This window comes from Anopheles moucheti, chromosome 3, assembly GCF_943734755.1.
Source record: "Anopheles moucheti chromosome 3, idAnoMoucSN_F20_07, whole genome shotgun sequence".
Classification (NCBI taxonomy): Eukaryota; Metazoa; Arthropoda; class Insecta; order Diptera; family Culicidae; genus Anopheles; species Anopheles moucheti.
Window position 1 is genome coordinate 36,219,607 of NC_069141.1, and position 21,682 is coordinate 36,241,288.

Genomic DNA, 21,682 nt, shown 5'->3' on the forward strand with positions numbered 1-21,682 from the left:
CTACAATCGCGATATTACCAATTGTCCTCTCTCAAGTTGTTTCTCTTGTTCCGAGGAAACGGAACAAAATCCAAAGAAAAATCGTATAAGAAGAATAATGAGAAGAGTTGGCAATTTTCGGTACTACGTACATCTGCTTAGCATAATAGGTCAAGGCCAGATACGAAAAAATAGCATATCCTCCTTCCCAACATATTTTTTAAATAAATCTCTTTATTATATAATCTCTTTTTTATCACAATCTTTGGAGGAATCCATAGTTTTATGATAATCGCCCACCATAGAAGGATCTTCCTGGGGAACATGTTGCGGAAGACGCTGATCTCAATTATAAAATTATTAGATTCATTGTAAATCTCAGCGAGACAAAGAACTTAACTTTAAAACAACTAAAGTCGTTGAGGTGAGATATACAGTACCTGTTCGTCTAACATTATTTATAGGTCACCCTCAAATCCATTACAATCACGAACAAAAATTTAATTTTATAGTCAATTATCTAATAAAGACAACCACTAATAGACTTGGTTCCGCTTAACAATTTACATAATCTGCTGTGATCGTTTACTGTTATTACAACTATCAATACATTGAATAAAATCCCTCAAGAATGCAATTGTTCCGTTGTATTGAAATACAGAATATAATTAAAACAATAGAATTATCAGGCAAGTTGTACATTAGTGGTTCTACTCAAAGTATATTCTTCTTTTGCAATGGCACTACAACGTCAAGTGGTCAAAACCTCCAATTTGCGGCAATCTTTAAATTTATTAAACCTTAACTGAATAGCAAATCTCGCGTATGGTAGATTAATCCGGCTGGGATTGCATACCGGTCCTGTAATGTGAATGCTGCTTCCAAATACACAAGCTCGCCGAGTCGGCCAAAGTATAATACTTCAATTAAATTCCATGACATAATAATCCTTCTTATATATCACTTTATAATTTCCCGATTCTTTATATAATTAATGCACTATAGCCCATCGTATAAAAGCGTATGGCATCAGTTGATGATTTAAGCGTATCTTTAGTGCCAGAAACGCTTCGTAGGTCAATTTTGAACTAATATGTTATGTTTTGTAGTGTTTTATATGTTTGTGAAAATTGTATTCACAAAAATTTAACTGTATTTAACTGGAAAACTGTATTCACAAAAAGATTTAAGCGTGTCTTTAGTGCTAGAAACGCTTCGTAGGTCAATTTTGAACTAATATGTTATGTTTTGTAGTGTTTTATATGTTTGTGAAAACTGTATTCACAAAAATGAGTATCGTGAATGGCATAAAATTAAATTAAAATTAATTTATTAATTAATTTAAAGGATTAAATATCAATCAAATTTTTGTTAGAATGATTGAACAAAACCTTAAGAATATATTTGCTCGTAAAATTTGAAGAAATCAATGAAAACGTTAATGTTTTGTGTGAGAAAATTATATTTTTTGTTTTTAAGTTAACTAGAGTTCTAAAGATGGCCAAAAGACAATATTGTCCTAGCCCACCGATTTCTAAAAAGGCTACAAAGTTTCATACCATTTGAATAACAATTTTGTACTCCCGGGTTATAGAGTTTACCTCATTAACTTCTGATTTATTGCAATATTTCATCATATTTAAATGTCTCAATTAGTGTCTTTTATTTAAATTACTAACACTTACTGAAGCTTCCATTATTTTCACAATCAATGCACGTTTCCTTCAAACGCTCTGCAATCAAAATAAATCCTAACGGCAAAACACACAAATGATCGATACTTAATGCATAAAGAACCCTCAGCAAAAAAAAACAACAACACTTCACCACCGTGCCACCGTGAACTTCGTGAAAATCCAACGTCAATCAAGTCGGATTTGTTGCAAAGCTACAGCGAGGGAACGACGGGAGAACGCGAATGAAAATCTGATTGAAATTAATCATACCCAAACCGCTCGCCCTCGGGCGTACCGCGTCGGTCAACCCGAACTGTATGGCTTCCAGAGCACGGAGCGAATTAAACACCTTGCACTTTCGGAGCGCTCGCTTACCTTTGCGCCGGTGTGCGGTGGTGCAGCATTTCACTCGCCCGGTGCATCCTTGACATGACGCCGCCCGATGGGGCCAACAATCCCAGTTGCATTGAATGCGATCGTTAGCGCCGTTTGCTGTTACTCGCATCGGTACAACTCGTTCACCCCGTGACCTCCAAACACAACAGGGTGCAACCGTTGGGAAAAGGTATCTGTTTGGAAACTGGCATTACTTCACGTACCAGTGTGATGTTGCACTTGCGTTTTTCATTTTAGCCCCGCCACGCCATTCGTTCGTTCCTTCCCCTTCCGGACAAACGTAACCCGCCGATTGGTACGAAACTTATTTTAAGCCACAAATTCTAGCTTCTTGCCCTATCGCAGCACCTTTAGTCTTTGTGTCATGGTTTGTGCCGGCTTTTCATCGGCCGGAATGTGGTGATGCATTGCGTGAGTGGTTCAACATGCAACGAATGGCTTAAAGGAAGTTTTCCTTTGCGTGTCTTCGCTGTGTCTTCTAGCACAAGAATTCAAACAACCACATAATGAGGCCCGCACCAATATTTCTGTACCGCTCTTTCACTTTATACTATTTCTTTTATTTCTCGTCCAAAAAAACCCTTCCGATTGAGAAACGCTGAGCAATACGTTCTTTACGAGGCACTTGTTGTTCGCGCCCCGAAGGCACCGGAAGCATCCGGTTTCCTCCTTTGCTCCATTTTATACCCGGTGGGTCATAAATCGATGGCCATTACTAACGCTGCCAAAACATGGCATACCACCAATAACCGAAAAACGGGAAGGAATGCCCATAGCCCCGCAGCTAGGGGCTATGTTGTTGCGTGACAAATGTGCATACAGGTGTGTCGATTTAGACAATGCCTTCGATCGAAAGATTAGCCCGTATATTCCCCGTGGAGAATTTCCCTACCCAAGCCTCACCAATCACAGCCATTGTCCATTACATTCGGTTCTGTTCTGGCAGTGGTTCAAAACTTCGTGCTACTCCAAAGACACGATTTCTCAAGATAACCGAAAAGCAAATATGTAACCTTGACACTGACATCTGAACTCACGCAAGATCAAGATTACCACCGGTTAATCGCAAAGCAGCAAAGTCCTTCGCGCGAAGTGTTTGTAATTGTGCGACGTGACATTACGCGGTAGATCGGAAACTTCGACAGAAAAGCAAGCAAAGGAGGGATGTAAGTAAAAGCCACCATCAGTACCCGTGTCCGTATTCCCCATCAGGTGGAATCGTATTTTGGATTTTAATACGCGACATTCCCACACGCGCTTCATTTCTGCAATTTAACACGTACTGTTTGGACCCGTCAGTAACGATGTAAACGATTGCTTATAAAACATTCCCATCGGCACGCAACCCTTAGAGGATGTGCCCACCCCGGGGGTTGCTCTCTCTCTCTCGCCGGGCAAAATTGTGTCCACAAGTCACGAAGATGTCATTCGGTGCCGTCAGATCACCTGTACACAATATTACCACCACCGGCATTCACGGTACACCCTCATTAGGTTTTCCCATTTCCATGCTAATGGTGAAAGCTAATGCAAAACGCGCGTCTGCGTCTAGGAAGGAAATCGAATTTTCAGCCGTTTTATTCTTGCTGTTGCTGCTGCTGCTCCTTCTTTTGATAAAAAGTTTCAGCGAAAGCAAGCCAAAGATGCCCCGTGAGAGCAAAACAGCCCAGGTAAGCGGGCAAGTTTAATTAAAAAGTTTTTGTTTTTCCACCAATAACCTTTCGACATCATCCGGCGCGGCTGTTTCTGTGATGAAATAAGTTCCTGTTTTTTTGTCGTGTGCTTTGCAACGGTTTAGTCGTCGTGAAGCATGCAGAATAAAGAAAACTTCATAAAAGAAACAATGATTTTGAAACATTTCATTATTGAATTGCAGTATTTGACTCGTTTGTAGCATTTATTTTTTTCCCTTTTTTCCCGCTACACATTCGTCTTTAGAAAAGAAGAATCATTAATGCAAGGAAATCCATCAAACGGGTGCCGTTCCGTTTCCGAAATGGGATCCAAATCGAATTGTGGCGGTATGAACAACTTTTCTGCCTACCGTTCATGAATATGTTATGTGCGGCAGGGTTTTCTCATACCCACCGAGGAGAATAAAAACACCCCAAGCGAAACAATCGTTCACCGCGTGGTTTTGTGTGTAGTGAAAAATATTATCTCTTCGCTTGTGTGTTTTTTTTTGTACTGCCTTAGGTAAAACCATTACCGTGAGTAAATAAAGAGTCTATCGACTCCCGGCGTTCAATCACTCCCTTGGCTTTGGTCTGATCGACTGTTCGGCTTCATATATCGGGGCGTACGGGCACCCTTGGGTGTCCTCCACATAAATGATAACCTTTGCCTAAGTATTCCCGTCGGCCAAACCATTAACCGCCCCCCCTCCCCCTACCCGCCCTTCCAGTAGCCGGGAAAAGTGAGGCGGAAAAACGGATCGGAAATTTGAAACCATATCCAAGTAGCTTGGACCACTTTGCCGCTACACGGTGCGCATCGATCGGGCAATAAATGCAGTGGTTTGCTTGTGTTGGTATTCCTCGCGTCTGTGTCTGTGTTTGCTTCGATTGCTTCGGTGAAACGATTCGGTGAAATCGATGCGAACACCGGAACGTGATACCGAAGACCGGGTGTCTTTTGTATCTGACGTAAAGGGAAAAAAATGTAAAGCAAATCGAAAACGTCTTCACCCCGGCCAGCCCAGAGTTGTGTCCTTGGCGTACCGGGTTTCGCGCGCACCATATGGTGGGAAATAATAGTTTACCATTACACATTACACACATTCCCGTACGTGTGCCCATAATACCGCCCTGTTACTGCTACAAAGTTTCACAATAAAGCGTTCACTGCACGCTCTCCGGTCGGTGGAGAGTCCCCCGCTTTGCGCGTGTACTCCAATCAAACCGCCGTACCCGTGGCCATTGTGCGCCTTATGTGTGCCATTTCAATTCATATTTTAAGCTTTTATGCATCTAATACGTGCACGGAACACGGAAGCACCAGCGCGGGACGTGGGGGCCGAAGAAGACATAAACAATCGCTCAATTTTTGGACCCCATTGGTGGCCATTATTACTTTCCGACCATTTCCGTCCGCCTGCAAAATGAAACGTTTCGCTACGCGTGTGTGATTGTGGGGATAGCAATAAAAATAAAATTAAATTTTATTCACCACTTTTGCTTCGCTCCTGCCACGGTTGCACTGCCGCGGATGCACCGGCACCGCTCACCGGTGCAAAGGTTGACCGTGCCGACTGCCTGACTGCTACTGCATTGCAAACGTGCATGCAACTCGCACTGGCCGCCACCACCACCCCTGGTCGTCGTCGAGGAAACGGCTTCATTTGCGTAAATTAAATTTCGTAATACCCATAAAACACGCTCATGTGCAGCGGTCCCGCGGGAATGCACCGCGCGGAAACATTGTGCCACCGGTTCCATTACGCGCGTTGGCGTTCCCATTACCCTTTTGCCTTCTCGGGTTCAACCCGCACGCACGCACTTCCGACATCATGATAGCACGACCCGACACAATATCGACACAACAAACCTGGCCAATGTTGGGGTACTCCTACGCAAACCCCAACACACATCACGAAGGTCCCTAATGCGCCCTGCGTACGAACTGCGCAATATTGCCCTATGACTGCGGAATGCACAATGCTCGCATACATTTCGATTTTGCATTTAGCTTAATGATTCTTTTTTCGTGTTTCTAAACCACCCCAGCCAGCTAATGGTAGCAAAAGCAACTGCTAATCACGTGCTATAAAGATGACTATGTTAGGCGGTTTGCATACTTTACGGCGAATTTCCACATCTCTCGAATCGTATCAGACTGAACCGCATTTAGAGTGGAAATGAAATTTTTGGAACTGTTATTCATTTTTCCCATTCAGTGTGGAAACTATTTTCTTCTAACAAATATAAAGGGTGCCCCCGAAAGTATAAGCACGATTTCTAAATGACGTTTCTAGTAAACGGATGACGTAAAACAGCTGATTCTTAATATGCTTGATTGTTTACATTCAGAACTACTAGCTAGTGCATTAAAACTATTTTTTTCAAAAGCGTCTGTTAAAATGCGAGGCATTTCCGTCGAAAAGCGCAAAAGCATTCTGCACAAATGGTGCTCGACTCCTGGTGTAAGCATCAGAGCCGTATGAACCGTCATTCAAAAGTTTAGGAAGGAGTTCAGCTTTGAGGATGCGCCGAAAAATGGCCGAAATCCTGGTCCTGTCGGTCAGCGGTTGGACCGGGACATAGCAAAAGCGTTCAAGCAAAGAAAGGAAAGTTCCATTCGCGATGTTGCACAAAACTGGGTACATCAAAAAGTAACATCCAACGTGCCAAGGCAAGATAGAATTTAAAAACGTATAAGAAGCCAAAGAAACCGAAACGGAGTACAAAACAGGCCGCATGCGTTAAATATCGGGCTCGGAAGCTGTACGACAAGCTGCTGTGTCGCCAATCCTCATGCATCTTGATGGACGATGAGTCGTGCGTAAATTTTGACTACAAAACTCTTCCGGGGAGTCAATATTACACCGCGCCTGAAAGCCAAGACATCGAAGAAGCCGATAAATCTATATTTCCCGAAAAATTCCGAAAAAAGGCGATGTTGTGGCAAGCCATTTGCGAATGCGGTATGATGTTCGAACCGTTTGTGAGAACGGAGACGATGAGGACCGATCCCGACATTCGGGACTGTTTGAATCGACATGCTGGTCCAGTGTTGTTTTGGCCAGATTTGGCCTCTGTCCACTATGCCAAAGACACGATCGCATAGTGTGAAGATCACGAGGTAAGGTACGTGCCGAAGGAAATGAATCCCCCGAACTGCCCAGAAGCCAGACCGATTGAGTTATTTTGGGCGCAAACCAAGGCACACTTGAGAAAGCATTTTAAAGCTGCGGAGGACATCAACAGATTTCAAAAAGACAGGAAGAAAGTGTCGAAAATCGTTTGGGACAAGACTGTGCTGAACCTGATGGGGGGCGTCCGATCGAAAGTGCGATCATTAGCATACGATTAATTTTTTTTTAATTTGTTTTTAATAGTCCAGAACATACCACAAACTGTATGTTTATCAAATAATTATTAAGTTTCTTGAACAGGTTTTTTGTCTAATTTTTAAATCGTGCTTATACTTTCGGGGGCACCCTTTAATTTACCTGTGCTCAGTGTTTCGTAAATAACATTTCAAATTGATTCATCTCGTGACTTATGTGCTGTGCCTTTCTAATGAACTACTTGCAGGTATCTCGACGCTCTCGAGCTGCGGAGATCCAGAGCGCCTGCCGGAGCTACCACCAGGAGATGAACAGCGTCTTCAGCGAGCTGCCTTGAATCTACAACAGAAATTAATACTTCGCGAGTGGCTTAAGGAGCATCGACTGCAGCATCACTATTCCAGGTACGGACGCCGGACATTAAACGAATCCCCATAATAAACTACCTTAATTCCAGGTTGGTTGCCATCGAGGTGACGGCACTGGAGGATGTGTACTGGTTGGAAGATTCCCGGGCGAGCCAAATCCTCGGCAAGGATTGGCCAATCTGGTCTAGCGCGCGCCAAAAACTGCCAACCTCCAAAGCCAACCTGGAAGCCTTAAAAGCCGACCTGTGGTCTACGGTTGTGAAGTCGAGCCAGCATCAGGATGCCTGGACGTGGGGTGGTATGCTGGTTGTGTCGGTTTCGGTGGCCGGTTTGGTTACGCTGGCCGCCATGACACAGCCCTCACTCGCACCCGAAGCACGCCACTCGCTGCTGCAGTACGTGACCGGGAAGTATCTGCTGCCGGCGAACTGTAAGGTGCACTGGGACTGGACCGACCCAGCACGAGTCGGTGGCACGATGTGCTTCACCGTGCGATTCCACCAGCGCAACGGTCAGGCATATCCCATCTGTGATACGGATCAGTTCTTCGTCGAGGTTACCGAGGGTACGCGCAAAATAGTCACGATCAGTGAGCTCGGTTCGCCGACCGATCCCAACAATGCCAACATTGCGAAGGTGAAGTTTACGGTGCGCACGGCTGGTCAGTACAAGATATCGGTACTCATCGGGTCCAGCCATATCGCGGGCAGTCCGTTCGTGAAGACGTTCGCTCCGGGACCAATGGATGCGCGCCGGTCGAGACTAATCCGTCCGGCCAGTACGGTGGTGTGCTGTGCCGGTGCGCCCACCTTCCTGCATATAGAGCCGCGGGATGAGCATGGCAATACGTGTCAGTTTGAGACAGACAGTGACCCGATCAAGGGCTACAGTATCGACATCTTCGATCTCTACGGGAACCATAGTGATAAGTTTGGCAGTGCGGTCAGCTTCTCCTACGATAAGGTAAACGCACGCATTAGTCTAACGGCTCAGTTTCCCGAGCCGGTGTGCCTCCGAGCAGTGGTAAGCTACGAAACGCAACCGATACCGAACGGAGACTTCGACATAATTGTGCTGAGCAGCAGCGATACAACGCTCGTGCACAAGAACATTGCCTCGCGCAAGCACAACATCTGCTATGAGGCCAAGCTCTTTAGCATCTACGGCCAACAAAGGTGGACCAAGCCCCGCAAAGTGCTTTGCTATGTTGGACCGAAGCAGGTGACCATCAAGGAGATGATCCTCAAAATCATTCCCAAGCGCATTGCAACGTTTCGTCTCTGTCCTTCCACTAAAGTGAGTATCAGTGGAAATGTTAGTACATAAAATGCAAGTCGGCCTAACGATGAGGTACAATTCTGCATTCTAGTTCCATTTTCTTCCACCATCAACCATACAAATGAACAACAGTCACGGTGCGATCTTCATCATTGACGATGGCTGCCAGCCGAAGATCGAGTTGGCGTCCAAGGAGCGTAACGTGATCGCGGCCACCTTCACACACTTCCTGTTGAAGAATATCGGCGGCTCGGAAACGTTCAAAGACAAGCAAGACTTCTTCTATCACGAAGTGCGACTTGTACGCAATCCCATACAAGCTGATCCTGCGTGCTTATGTTAGTGTTTCTTCTTTACGTCTGTCACTTTGTAGGTACGTAAGTTCCATTCCAACTATTACCACGAGAAGCTATCGCTGAAGGTGCAGCGGGACAAAATCTTGGAGTCGAGCATGAAGGCAACTAAAAACTTTTCGGTATCCGATTGGTGTGGTAACTTTGAGGTTACATTCCAGGGAGAACAAGGTAAGTCACAGGAAGGAAATGCTTCAAATCCCTTAGAATTCCTCACAATACACTAACGCCATGTATTCTTCCTTTCAGGAATTGATTGGGGTGGCTTAAGGCGCGAGTGGTTCGAGCTAGTATGCAGTGCCCTATTTGACCCCCGTGGTGGTCTCTTCTGTACATTCCACGACAAGCGACAGGCTCTGGTTCATCCGAACCCGAACCGTCCACCCCATCTGAAGCTGAAGCACTTCGAGTTTGCGGGCAAAGTCGTCGGCAAGTGTCTGTACGAATCGGCCCTCGGTGGGACATACAGACAACTGGTACGAGCACGTTTCTCACGCTCCTTTCTGGCACAGTTGATCGGGCTACGAGTGCACTACAAGTACTTCGAGCAAGACGATCCTGATCTGTACCTTTCGAAGATCAAGTACATTCTCGAGACGGATCTGGACACCAGCGACAATTTGGAGCTCTACTTTGTGGAAGAGATGTACGATCAAAGTGGACAACTGCAGAAGACTGTCGAACTGATTCCGAACGGGGCCAAGGTGCGGGTTACCAACGCTACCAAGAACCAGTACCTGGATGCGTTGGCACAGCAGCGTCTGTGCAACAATGTACGCGAGGAAATAGACAGCTTCCTGAAAGGATTGAATGGCATCATTCCGGATAATTTGTTGAGCATTTTTGACGAAAACGAATTGGAGGTAGGTGCTTGAGGTTTTGCGAGGTAGACTATCTATTGATCAAAACGTTCCTCTACAGTTACTTCTTTGTGGTACGGGAGAGTATTCTATCGCTGACTTCCGGGCGAACCACATCGTAAACGGTGGTTCGGCTGAATTTCGACGAGTTCTTGGTTGGTTCTGGGCAGCTGTCGGTAACTTCTCCCAAACCGAAATGGCTCGTCTACTTCAGTTTACCACTGGCTGTTCTCAGCTACCTCCAGGAGGCTTTCAGGTAAGGTGGCATAATCAGCGATAACCCAAAAATCGAGACTAATAAGAACACCTTTTCTTTATTTTCCAGGAGTTGAATCCCAGGTTTCAAATCACTGCAGCTCCCACATTTGGTAATCTTCCGACGGCTCACACTTGGTAGGAAACAGCAAAAGCGAACCAATTTATTAGCACTCACTAATCTCACTTTAATATTCCAGTTTCAACCAACTTTGCTTGCCGGACTATGAAGGCTACGAGCAGTTTGAGAAAGCGCTCATGTTCGCCATCAGCGAGGGAACGGAAGGTTTTGGCATGGTCTAAACACGGATGCATTATGCTTTTACGATGGGTACATCAGAACTGGCACCGTTCTGTAATCATTTTCTCTAAGGTGCCAAATATTCTCAATGGGTTTGGTTGTATTTGTCTCTCCTACTCCTACATTCCTGTGTATGGTGCAGTGCAGTGAAGATCTTCAGGATAATTGTTCCGATGTCGATACACTATCTCCACAATCCCATACCAAACTGTTCTGTGCCAAATACTTTCTGTAATTGTACTGTCGGGAAATTGGTTGGGAAGTTTGAAAGAGAGCGAGAGGACGAAACACATGCTTAGACACCAAATTAAACGTTCAGTAGCGTTCGTTTGTTACGATTGTAGAGCATATGATACCCACACATCTCTACTGGGGTGCGCTTCCATTAGGGGCCTCGTTGCAAAGTTTGCACCATACGTGTCCGTTCGATGCTTGTGCTGTGCTTAGTCGTTGCGTTGAGAGCAATATTTAGCCGGAACCAGTAGCATAGTGTAAGGTGGCATTCATCTATACATGAAAAAACATCATTCCATAACTTTATGTTTCTGTCAAACCCAGTGATCCCGTCAGAAACCATTGAGTATTGTTCTGAATTCGAACACAACTATCCATTTTTTTTAAAATCCCCCCACAGTCCGCACATTTTCCCCAATGGTCGAACCGAACACCGGAACCGAATACAAGCAAAACTGTTGATTCTGTGATACTTAAGAAAAGCTAATTGCAACGCCAACGTGAACCAACTTCTAACCGAACACCGAACCGGTACCAACCGAACACAAACAAAGCTCCAAAATTCTAATATTTAGAAATTTAACGCCCTTTGCGAAGGCAGACGATGGGCTCATAAATCCTACGTGAAATTGATCAGTGGACAATGAGGTAGGGATGAATTTTCCATCAACTGTATTTCGATTCCAGTTAGTGCGAGTAAGAGCGATATCAAAACGCGGTACGCGGTACCATTGGCGGTTAAATAAAATCATGTTTGTCATATAATACTCGTTTGACTCCTGTACGCTCCTGTAGAGGGAGGTCTACTAGATAAAGTGTGATGGACTCATTGCCAGGGTGTGTCAGCAGGAGGAAGGGATAGTAGAACACATACAAAGCTTTTAATTCGAGTTCAAAATTTAGACGTTTAATATATAACCTACGTAAACGAACCCAATAACTTATATAAACAAACAAAAACCAAACATTACACAAATAACAACACAAGTAGGGCCTACTAGTAAGCATAATAATATTGAGCAGACGGTGGTCCGATCGATGGGAACATTTTCGAAAGATCTTTTCGTGACCATATTGAGCGTGAGGCGTATCGAGAAGTAAGTAAGTGAACATTTTACAAACACCGTCGTTTAAATCCCGCAGAGAGAAATTACATCCAAATTACTCGAAATTACCATTTGCGATGGTACACGTGATCGGAAGTGAGATTTTCAAGTTTGCCGAATCCGTTTATTTGTAAACCTAACACCAGAAGCCAGCATGCGGCAAGCAGCTCGCTGTTTAGAAAAACTAAAACCAAAAACCAAAAACGACAACACAACACACATTAATAAAAAACAATTTGCCACCGGTGCGCTTAGCCATTTGCGGGTAGAAGATGTGAGATGCAATGTTTTGGTCAGTTGCAGCGACTGTGACTAAAAATTGACGTTTTTCCGATTGGCCAATCGTGTGACCATCGCGGTTAAGCAATAAAATATCGACCGTTTTGGGTGCGCTATCTTGTGCGAAGATCGATCGATTGGTAACGGTGTTTTTGAAGAGAGCGGAAATGCATAGTAAACAAGAACAAATGCTAAACATTGTTAGATGAACGCAATCTCTTTTAGGTGTCACTCTCTGAGGAAACGAATAAGGTGTTACCGTGCACTGTTTCGCATGAGGGAATGCAATAAACATTAGCGTATAATCGAACGGATTAGAAACCAAAATTTTGGGCTCGCTTCTGTGTTTCAAGTCATCCAGCTTTGAGCATATATCACATGTGTTTTAAAACCTTCTAACAGGGAGATTCAATCGAACCACCTGTAGGCAGTGGCGGATTTACACGTCCCGGGGCCTTAAGCGGTAAAAAATGGGGCCCCCGTAAAATTACAATTTATTTTCAATTCGTACTTTTTTCTTTATAGATTCAAATTTATAATTGAAGCAATACGGCCGGAAAAATCGCATTAAAAATCCTATTTTATTTGTTTTAATAATACGCTCAATAATACGCAATAATCGCTTCAGTAATTAGTAAACCATTTATCACTTAAGTTTTAATAAAGGTTACAAAAATATCGATTAGGCAATTAGGTTATAACCACTTTAAAAATTTTGCTAACCCTGGATTTTCTAATGCTGGGTTTTAGTTGAAAAAAAATATATAAAAAGAGAAAAACTACAACCATTGGACAGGAGAGAAAATGTGTTCAAAGTACTTTTAAACCTTCAATAATATTTTCAATTTGTCAAATTGTTAAATAAGTAGAAACAAATACATACCAACAATCTTATGATTTATTTCACATTACATTCTATACTTATGAAGTAAATAATTCTATAAAAAATACTTAAACCAAATAATTAAACATTATAATGAAAAATAACACTTATATTAGTTTTTCCTTGATTTTTTTCGAGCAAATTCTTCGTTGATAGTTGTTGTGTCAATTTTATCCAAAAATTCTTGCTCTATGTAAAGAATGGCCATATTGTTTAATTTACATTCTCCCATTGAGTTCCGCAAATAATTTTTCACACGCTTTAGAGCAGAAAAAGATCTTTCACCTGATGCATTCGAAATGGGAATGGTGAGCAAAATTTTCAAAATTGTTTCCACATTTGGAAAAGTACAGGACATTTCGCAGGATATTTTATACAGCTTAGCAATTTCTAGGGAGCTAAGACAGTCATTTTGAGCTCCTCCTTCCTGTTCGTAAGAGTCTTTCAAGAATATTGAAAATTGATTAATTTCATCTTCAAGTACGCTCCCATCTATATCCGATGAATATAAATTCTTGAGCTATACTATACTATGTTGGCTATACATTCTTCCTTGTCTGACACTGGCATATTACAAATATAGAAAATTTTAAAAGGTTTCAGGACCTCTTCATATTTTTCTGCTCTATGTGTGATTTGCTGTATGATATTGTCACAAATTACGTAAAATACATTGACTTTAAAATCTTCTTTTGGTGTAAATTCAATGTGTGACTCTAGGTGAAACGAATTACACCGGTAAAAAGAGTGGGAGAGGAACTTCACGTGAAATTGGACCGTCATCGTCTTATTCTCACCGCTTATAATAGCTCCTCGCACTCCCACACATTGAATCCAGGAATAGGTAGGCTATAGACGTGACGTGTTACGTATAGGTAATGATTTTGTAAGTAAATTTTAGCTGTTTAGATAGAAATGAGTATTGTGAGTATCTTTTATTGAAATTAAGTGTAAAACGTGCGCTAGGAAGGCTTAGCTAGGAGCTTGTTTGAAGCTCGATGCTCCTTACTTGCTCGGGGGCCCTTGCTAGCTCGGGGCCCCCCGCGGCCGCTCAGTACGCGTACCGTTAAACCCGCTGCTGCCTGTAGGACAACAAATGACAACAAAATCCCACAGCTGCATATGGCAAGCGACTAAATTTGGAACGTTGACTCACTCGATGACGACAACAAGGAGAACCATTGGTTGAATGCTAATAAGCCAGATTTGCAGACGAATAAACAGTCTCCGAGATACGCTATTATAGAGGACCGCTCTAACCCGAGAAAAATCCGCGTAACTTTAATTTCAACGTAAGTCGAATCCTGGTTCCTTTATACTTCAAAGTCACATAGTCGGCTTCCTTCTCTGCATTTAATTTATTTACCTAAACTGGCGATTTTTAGAAAAAAAATAAATGAGTTAGAAAGAAATGGTTTATATGACAAAAAAGGATACGAATAGATGTCGTTACTAATTTGTTCTACTTTTCGGCAATACTTTTTTGTAGCGTCATTAAAAGGGTTTCTTTTCCACTGGCTGTCACATTGCTAGTGTGATTATGCTGTGAGTGCAAACAACACAGTTTCTGAGAGTCCTTAGTATGATAACATTTGTACCGAATATAGTGCTTTTGCGGGCGACCTGCTGGTGTATTGATAGCTTCGTCGATCTTTACAGGACAGGACCAACCTAAAATCCCATTTGGACCAATCTACCCTATACAAAGGACTGACTGACGACGTTTTTGATACATCCTGCCCGTTTAGAGTATCGGAGTTCAGAACGAATGACGAAAGAGGGCGCCACCGTCAGTGGGGATAAAAATGGTTGCGATTTCGAGGATCGAGCCCTATTCATGTTGCAGACCTGTTAAACCCAGTAATAAATATTGAACGTCTCTCACCGTAATCGAGGTTGTTAAAGATTTTACTGAAAGTATCCGAAAGTTTGCAACAATCACACTTAAAAACTCTGTAGCTAAAGCTGAAAATACCTTCAAATAGTTATACTCATTTATAAGGTAAGTATACCAATGGTGATGCAATTAGTCAACATCCAAACAGTTAATCTGTGTTGGAGGTGATTCGAAGGAGCAAAATACGTTGTTTCAACGAAATATGATAGAAAATACGTTTTTCTCTTAACGAACAATGATAATTACCATTAAACATAGCGAATCACTTCGAAGTAAATGTTTTATTGCACCTATAATGAGGGCAAGAAACGGTAGTCCCGAAAAATATCTCCCGTTTACTGATTTGTTTGTTACGTTCAATCCTAGTAGACTACTATTAACGCCTCATTATGTTTGACAGGATTTTTCTATGCAAATGCTACGAGGACCATTATAGGGCCAAAATGAACATAAAATAATGAAATTACAATCAAAGACGACATATTTCCGATTTTTTTCTTATGAAATGTTAAGATATTATGCATAATGTAGCAACTCGCTAATCATTAATGATGTTGATGATGTTTAATTTTTTTTTTTTAGGTTTAAGCCATTTGAAAACAGAATTAGGCCGTTCGTGTTTTAAACTATTCGTAGTTGGTCTGTTACGAAGAATATTTCGTTTTACTAGAAATAATTATATAGCATTTAGTTTGTCGTAGGAATGCTATTTCATTTCACTTCCACCAATATTGATACACTTACCGTACAAATTTATTCTATTATGACATCACATGTAAAGAAATTGGAAACAATGAAAAAGTACTTAACTTATTATCTAATTAACAATACCATCGTATGCAATATGATTTTTTTATTTGGCCTGAAATCATGTTGTCTTACCAAGGTTCTATTTGTTGTATGCTGCAATTACACCGGGACTTGAATAACGTTTCCGCGGCGCTTCGCCTGTTTGACAGTCTGCCGTGGAAGATTTGACAGCCGAGCAGGTCGAAGTGGCATACACTTCATACGCGTTTTCCGCGGTACTAAGGAGACCGCAGTCAAAAATAACATTCTTTCAATTAGTTTTCATCTTGGGTGCTTAGTTTCGTAAAGCTATCAGTCAGGCCCTCGTCGTTGTGCTGTTGCTCGGTCGCAAAGAGAGTCTCCAAATTTGTATGGCAGTTATCGGACGTTTGAATGTTAGCCGCATCCTCCAGACGGTTCAGCTCCGTCGTAGAGAGCGTCCCCAGCACGGACCGTATCTCGGACGAGTTGAACGGCTCAAGGTTTGTAAAGTCAAGGTTCATAAAGTTCAAATCGGACCCCATCGAGAGTGGACCCACGTTCGGCAGGCTGTTGTTGGTGGGGATCGTGTTCGTTGTGTTCATGGTTAGCATCGATTCGCCGGTAAGTGGCAGCGAGCCAAAGTTGCCCAAATTGAAGGACTGCTGTTGACTAGGGACGTTTTGGTTCTGTAATGGTACGGGCTGCACCCAACCGTTCGATGGACCGGGCAGGTTGGTTTCGAATATCGGCAGACTGGCGTTCGGTTGCTGCTGCGCTGTGCTGTTACCGAAATTGGTAGCAAAGGTACCGAACAGATTGCCAACGGGGCCGCCCAGCGTGGTGTAGGCGGGTGGGGTAGGTGTGACAATGCCGGGATCCAGGGATGAGATCGGACCACCGATGCCCGGGGATGGTGTGAGCGTGGACGGTGATCGATCCGGTCCTGGCTGAGGTATCGATTGCAGTTGATATTTGTTGACTGTTTAAGAAAATGAATATAAAAGATTTAATAAAATTAACCCTTTGTACATTAGCAGAAAATAATCAAATCAAATCAGGATTGGACAGTGCAAGAATAGATGGACAACTTATCACAATAAGGACGAGATAGACAACGGTTGTGGTACAACAATATGAGGAAATGTAACCAATGAACCCAAACTGGAAGAGATCAAGTGTACTATGAAGAAGCTAACGAGCTGCGCAGTGAATTTCGAACTACAAAATGAAACCCAAAACCAATGGAACGAAGAGCCAACAATGCCACAAGAGGGACACAATGCGAATGCTGTGTGTTTGTGCGGGAAATGGAAAAATGGTACTCCAACAGCGGAGTAGGAAGAAAAACTTACGGGGTAAACCGCTCGTCGACGCACTGTGACCGTCAGTGCGGGTAAACTGCGATAGGTTCGGAATATTGCCCGACACCACATTGTCCTGTGGTGACTGGCCCCGCATCGGTTTCGCTACCGGCAAAAAGACATTCGTTGAACTCGCTAGCTTCTGGCGCTTTCTTCGCAGTTCGACTATTGCGTCGATTAGGGGTAGGATTTTGATCAAGCAGTTTGGCGCGTGTGCGTATTTCGGAGGGCGTTAACCGAAAAAAAAACAATGCGAAAAAAGAGAAAAAATTACATTAGTACAGGTGGTGCGCCGTGGTGATGGTAACTATGGTATATATGCTGCGATGATCATGTAACGATTATTGCCGCGATCGTTGTTGCTATGATATGCACAAGAAATCATTGCTCTGGTGGAGCTCAGGGCACAAAAGGGGATCAAAAATAAAATGTATCAGCTCCTCTCAAACATCACTATCGGTGACCATTCGTGTGATTTGGCTCTGATGCTGTTGCTGCTGCTGCTGCAGCTGGTTCTGCGGATACTGTTCAAGATGCATTTGAAGAGCAGATTCTCTCAAGAATCAGAATCGGCGTTGGGATTTTTCATGAGCTCACGATGCAATGCGGAAAATCGACGCCTACCTGTGTCTAGTGCTATGAACTGGAAATCTCGAGCCTCAGAGTACGTGTTGTCCGATGGTCGCTCTAGCTGCACGTAAACCTACGACACGACACGAAGAGAATATAAATTTCTTCGCATATATCTCACAGGGGGACTTGCATTTCTTAGACATTAGACTTACCCGTGCAGGATCACTGATATCAATCGCTTTGTACGGCGGTGTCCGGAAGCTAATGGCCACTTGCTTGTGTACGTCGGTGTGCGAAAACTCTGCATAGTTCTCCCACACCGTAATATTGCCCTTCTTCTCGAAGAACCGCACCTTGATGTCTTCCTTGACAACTTTCTCACAGAGCAGAATGATCTCCTTGCCACCGGATACCGGCGCACAACAGTCGCTCAACCGGCAGATAATCAGATCGGACATCGCCTTCTTATCGTAGATAATATCCGACACAACCGGCGTGAGCGGTTCCATGAAGCGTTCACGCTGTTGACCTTCAAGAAACACCTGGAAGCACAGCCGGACAGCGTTGAGGTCGATCGAGCCGGGTTCCTTGGCGTGGCCAAATCCAGCTGCAAGAAAACAGATACCTTTAGCGTTGGAGACACGGGAAGAAGCACGTGTGCTACTCACTTCTGTACGGATCGACCCGAATTTCTTGGCGCAAACGAAGTGCCTCCTCGACGTCCTTCTTTTTAACGCACTGTATCCCCAGATTGTTGAACGTGTAGCTCATGGTGGTACTGTTGATCTCAACCGTACAAACGCCCTTCTTGCAGCCCTCCTTGCCGACGAGATTGTGCGGATGCGGCTTATGCTCGGGACCTTCCTTCGTGACGCAGGACACCACAACAACCGCACGTCCCCGATAACCGTGCACCTGTATGCTGGGGAACGTTTTGTGTTTGGTCGTGGTACTGACGCCGGGAATCGAACCGGCCGATCGTCCTTCGCACTCATAGCGAAACCGCAGCGCCTTCGGATGCGGCTGCTCCGTGATCTCCACGTACGGTCGTTGAGTTGCTACTGGTGGCATTTCTTGGCGTATATCTTCACCGATTACGTGAACTGTAGAGTAAACAGATGGGACAGTTACCGTTAGGTTTACAAGCAAACGCACGCAGACATCACAAGGATAAGTTTGATCGAAACACCTTGTCCAGTCCAGTCCAGACCTGGAGATCTTGTCCATCTACAGTTTCCGAGATCACCAATAGATTAATTTAAATATTAAATTGTGATTGAAATATTCATAATCGGACGATGAAGTGGAAGTGTCCTACTCTCTTGGCCCTGACGGCACATCTAAAAATGTGCGCTCACTTTTTTGCCTCTTCTCGATGCGTGTCTTTACCAGATCCATTCAAGAGGGCTGTTTCCCGGTTATCTGGAAATGTGCATGACTTGTCCCTATCCACAAAAAGGGGGACCGGTCAGTATGTGCCAACTGCCGCGATATCTCACTGCTTCCTCTAACCTTATATGTCTCGCATCCTCTGCCTTTGCTAATATGGTTTCCGGCCACAAAACCGATGTAATTTACACGGATTTTAGAGCGGATTTCGAAGTCTTCCGCTTGACTTTCTGATAGCCAAGCTTAAAAGGTTTAATTTCCTGGGGTCAGTTGTTGACGAATCGTACCTCATTGGCAGACCGTATACTGTAAAAGTGTTATCCTGTTTTTCGGCCTCCTTTGTTGGGTCCTTCTAGGGTCCCTCAAGAAAGCGTCCTCAGTCCACTCCTGTTCTTGTTGATCGTGAAAGTCTGTGTGTATTCCTTCCCTACTAATGGTCGTCGGTTCTATGCGGATGATCTTCAAATTTTTCTTCTCGTGAGTTCCGTTTTTCCATTTGGTGTCCTAATTATGTCCGTTTACTACCGTCTCCATAAATTGTGTGTCATCTGTTCAAAAGATCTGTTAAGGTTCCGTACAGTTACACCCTTCATGACATTGTCATAAGTCGAGTAACTTCCATGAAAGACTTGGGAGTGTGACTGGATGAGACACTCTCGTCTAATGTTCATGTTGACCATGTCTTAGCCAAGTCCAACCAATCCCTTAGTCTGATTGTCAGACTCACCTCAGAACTTAGAGATCCCCTTTGCTTGAAGGCTTTATTTTGTTGCTGGGTTGCATGGTCTCCACCAGGCTTAACTGCGATGTACAGACTGGACAGTGGGCAGCGTAGATTCATCCGATTTACTGCTCGTCGCTTCTTCGCAAGTTACCAACTAGCTATCCACCATCCTATCCTGTTCGCTGTTGACTTCTTGGATTAAACTCCATTGGAGCTCGTCACTTCCACTTTCGATCTTGCTTTATCGCAAGTCTCCTTCCACACGATTTACTTACTAGAGCGCTGTCGGACATATAAGTGAGTCCTCGTCCTTCCTATTTTTGATTTTCCCTCTCTTTCTTAGTATACAAAACAAATTTGTAAAACCCTTGCAAAAACGCTTTGTAACAAATCGAATTTCAATAAATAAAATAAATACCTGCACCGTTGACATAACCCTCCATGCTGTGTTTTGTCGATCACTTCAATGATGAGTTGATTAAATTTGCACCGATCGTCGGGGTCGGGCCGAGAATGCACACACTGGAATCACGGTGATCGGGTCGTGCTGCTGGGCACGTGAATGCACCACGGACGCTCGCACAAACACAAACACACTTGACACCAACTCCAAACAGCCAACAAATACACTAGCGACTCGGTATCAACAATTAACTGCTCAAATACAACAGTGGCGACTTACGATTGCGTAAGAAGTTTGTGGCGCGTTTTGATTGCGCGTAATTTTTTTTGCAAATAAAGTTTATGCAAATAAATGCATGCGATGCAATTTGTGCAATAAATGCAACAAATAAAAATTCGAAAGCTTTACCAGTTTTGGAGGGGTATATTATGAGAGATCCTCTCCGGTTGACGATTGCAAAGCTTCTGATCCGCCGTACGCGTTGGTTGGCTGGTCGGAAAACGGTTTTAGTCCTTTGCCAAGTGCCGGCCGGTCGGAAAATGTGGGTTGGAAAAGCTGGTGTGGGGTTACGCACACAAACGAAAACACACTGCTCGGTAAAGGCAGCCAACGGGTTGGAGCTGTCTCGCGCGCGCGTTTACTCGTCGGAGTCCCAATTTGAACTCGCGCGCGTGTCCACAGACGACGAAGGGCTGTACCATACTACTAGCGCACAACCACTACTGCTGGGGATGCTGAAGACCGTACCGATCTGGAGCTCACTGTTCGGTGACTGTTTATGTTCGTAGTAGTAGCATAGTCACTAGCGGAATATCCGCACAAAACGATCGAGCGCCGCTATCATCAAATCATAAGCTTGCCGTTGAATCGCGTGACCCGCAAGATCCCGATGACCGTATACTGAAGCTATTATATTTTGCACAGACAATGTAACGATAAGAAATGAATTAATTCATAATATCCATTGCTCCATTGTCATCTTTCACTCTCTTTCTCTCTCTCTCTCTCTCTCTCTCTCTCTCTCTCTCTCTCTCTCTCGCTCTTAGTCCTTCTTAATCCTGGAGAAAGGGGCGAACTTCGAAAGGAAACACTGCTTTGACCTCTCTAGAGCAGAAATAACACTGAGGCAACAGAAACTAAGAATGAAGACCGAGACAAATTGACTTGGTCTTTCCAGCTAGAGATTGCAGCAACCGGTGAAACGGTGCATACTTAGACAAGATTAACATGCATATGTAAATGAAAAGAATGATTGCACTAATAAAAAAATTAACAAAGCGCGTCGTCTTGTTTACGATGGCAATGCTTTGCTAAGTGTACTGAGAGTACTGCTCCCAAACAAGCGACTTTTACGATCATCTAGTAGGTAATGTTGTTAATTTGATTAGGCACAAAAGCAGCAAAAAATAAAAAAGATGTACAGTTGAATCCATTCAATAGATATTTGATAGATATTTATGAAATTCACGGTAATTTTCCATGAAATGTGTGTGGCATTTTGGAAAGCTTGGAGACTTATAACTTGTGAAAACGTATTCCGATATCGATGCATTTTTCAGAAGAAAATTAATTTACACGTGTTTCAACT

At 43.6% G+C, this 21,682-nt stretch overlaps 2 protein-coding genes across 3 annotated transcripts in view; one reads left to right on the forward strand and one right to left on the reverse strand.

Moving 5' to 3' along the window:
* The window catches only part of LOC128301516 (apoptosis-resistant E3 ubiquitin protein ligase 1), a 35,344-nt gene extending 24,127 nt beyond the window's left edge, over positions 1-11,217 (forward strand). For both annotated transcript variants that reach the window (XM_053038047.1, XM_053038048.1), the window contains exons 2-9: positions 7,307-7,463; positions 7,517-8,723; positions 8,797-8,997; positions 9,079-9,229; positions 9,308-9,921; positions 9,980-10,174; positions 10,244-10,311; positions 10,374-11,217. In XM_053038047.1, the coding sequence (XP_052894007.1) occupies positions 7,307-7,463; positions 7,517-8,723; positions 8,797-8,997; positions 9,079-9,229; positions 9,308-9,921; positions 9,980-10,174; positions 10,244-10,311; positions 10,374-10,476 (2,696 nt within the window). In that variant the 3' untranslated portion in view covers positions 10,477-11,217. The remainder of the gene's footprint in view (positions 1-7,306; positions 7,464-7,516; positions 8,724-8,796; positions 8,998-9,078; positions 9,230-9,307; positions 9,922-9,979; positions 10,175-10,243; positions 10,312-10,373) is intronic.
* A 4,623-nt stretch (positions 11,218-15,840) lies between these two features.
* LOC128302668 (proto-oncogene c-Rel-like) lies at positions 15,841-20,134 on the reverse strand. The gene is made up of 6 exons (XM_053039533.1): positions 20,110-20,134; positions 18,247-18,681; positions 17,791-18,185; positions 17,630-17,708; positions 16,928-17,170; positions 15,841-16,623 (listed from the first exon to the last, which is right to left on the reverse strand). Exons 1-6 carry the CDS (start codon positions 20,132-20,134, stop codon positions 15,938-15,940), a joined length of 1,863 nt encoding a protein of 620 aa, XP_052895493.1. The 3' UTR covers positions 15,841-15,937.
* Positions 20,135-21,682: the final 1,548 nt, after the last annotated feature.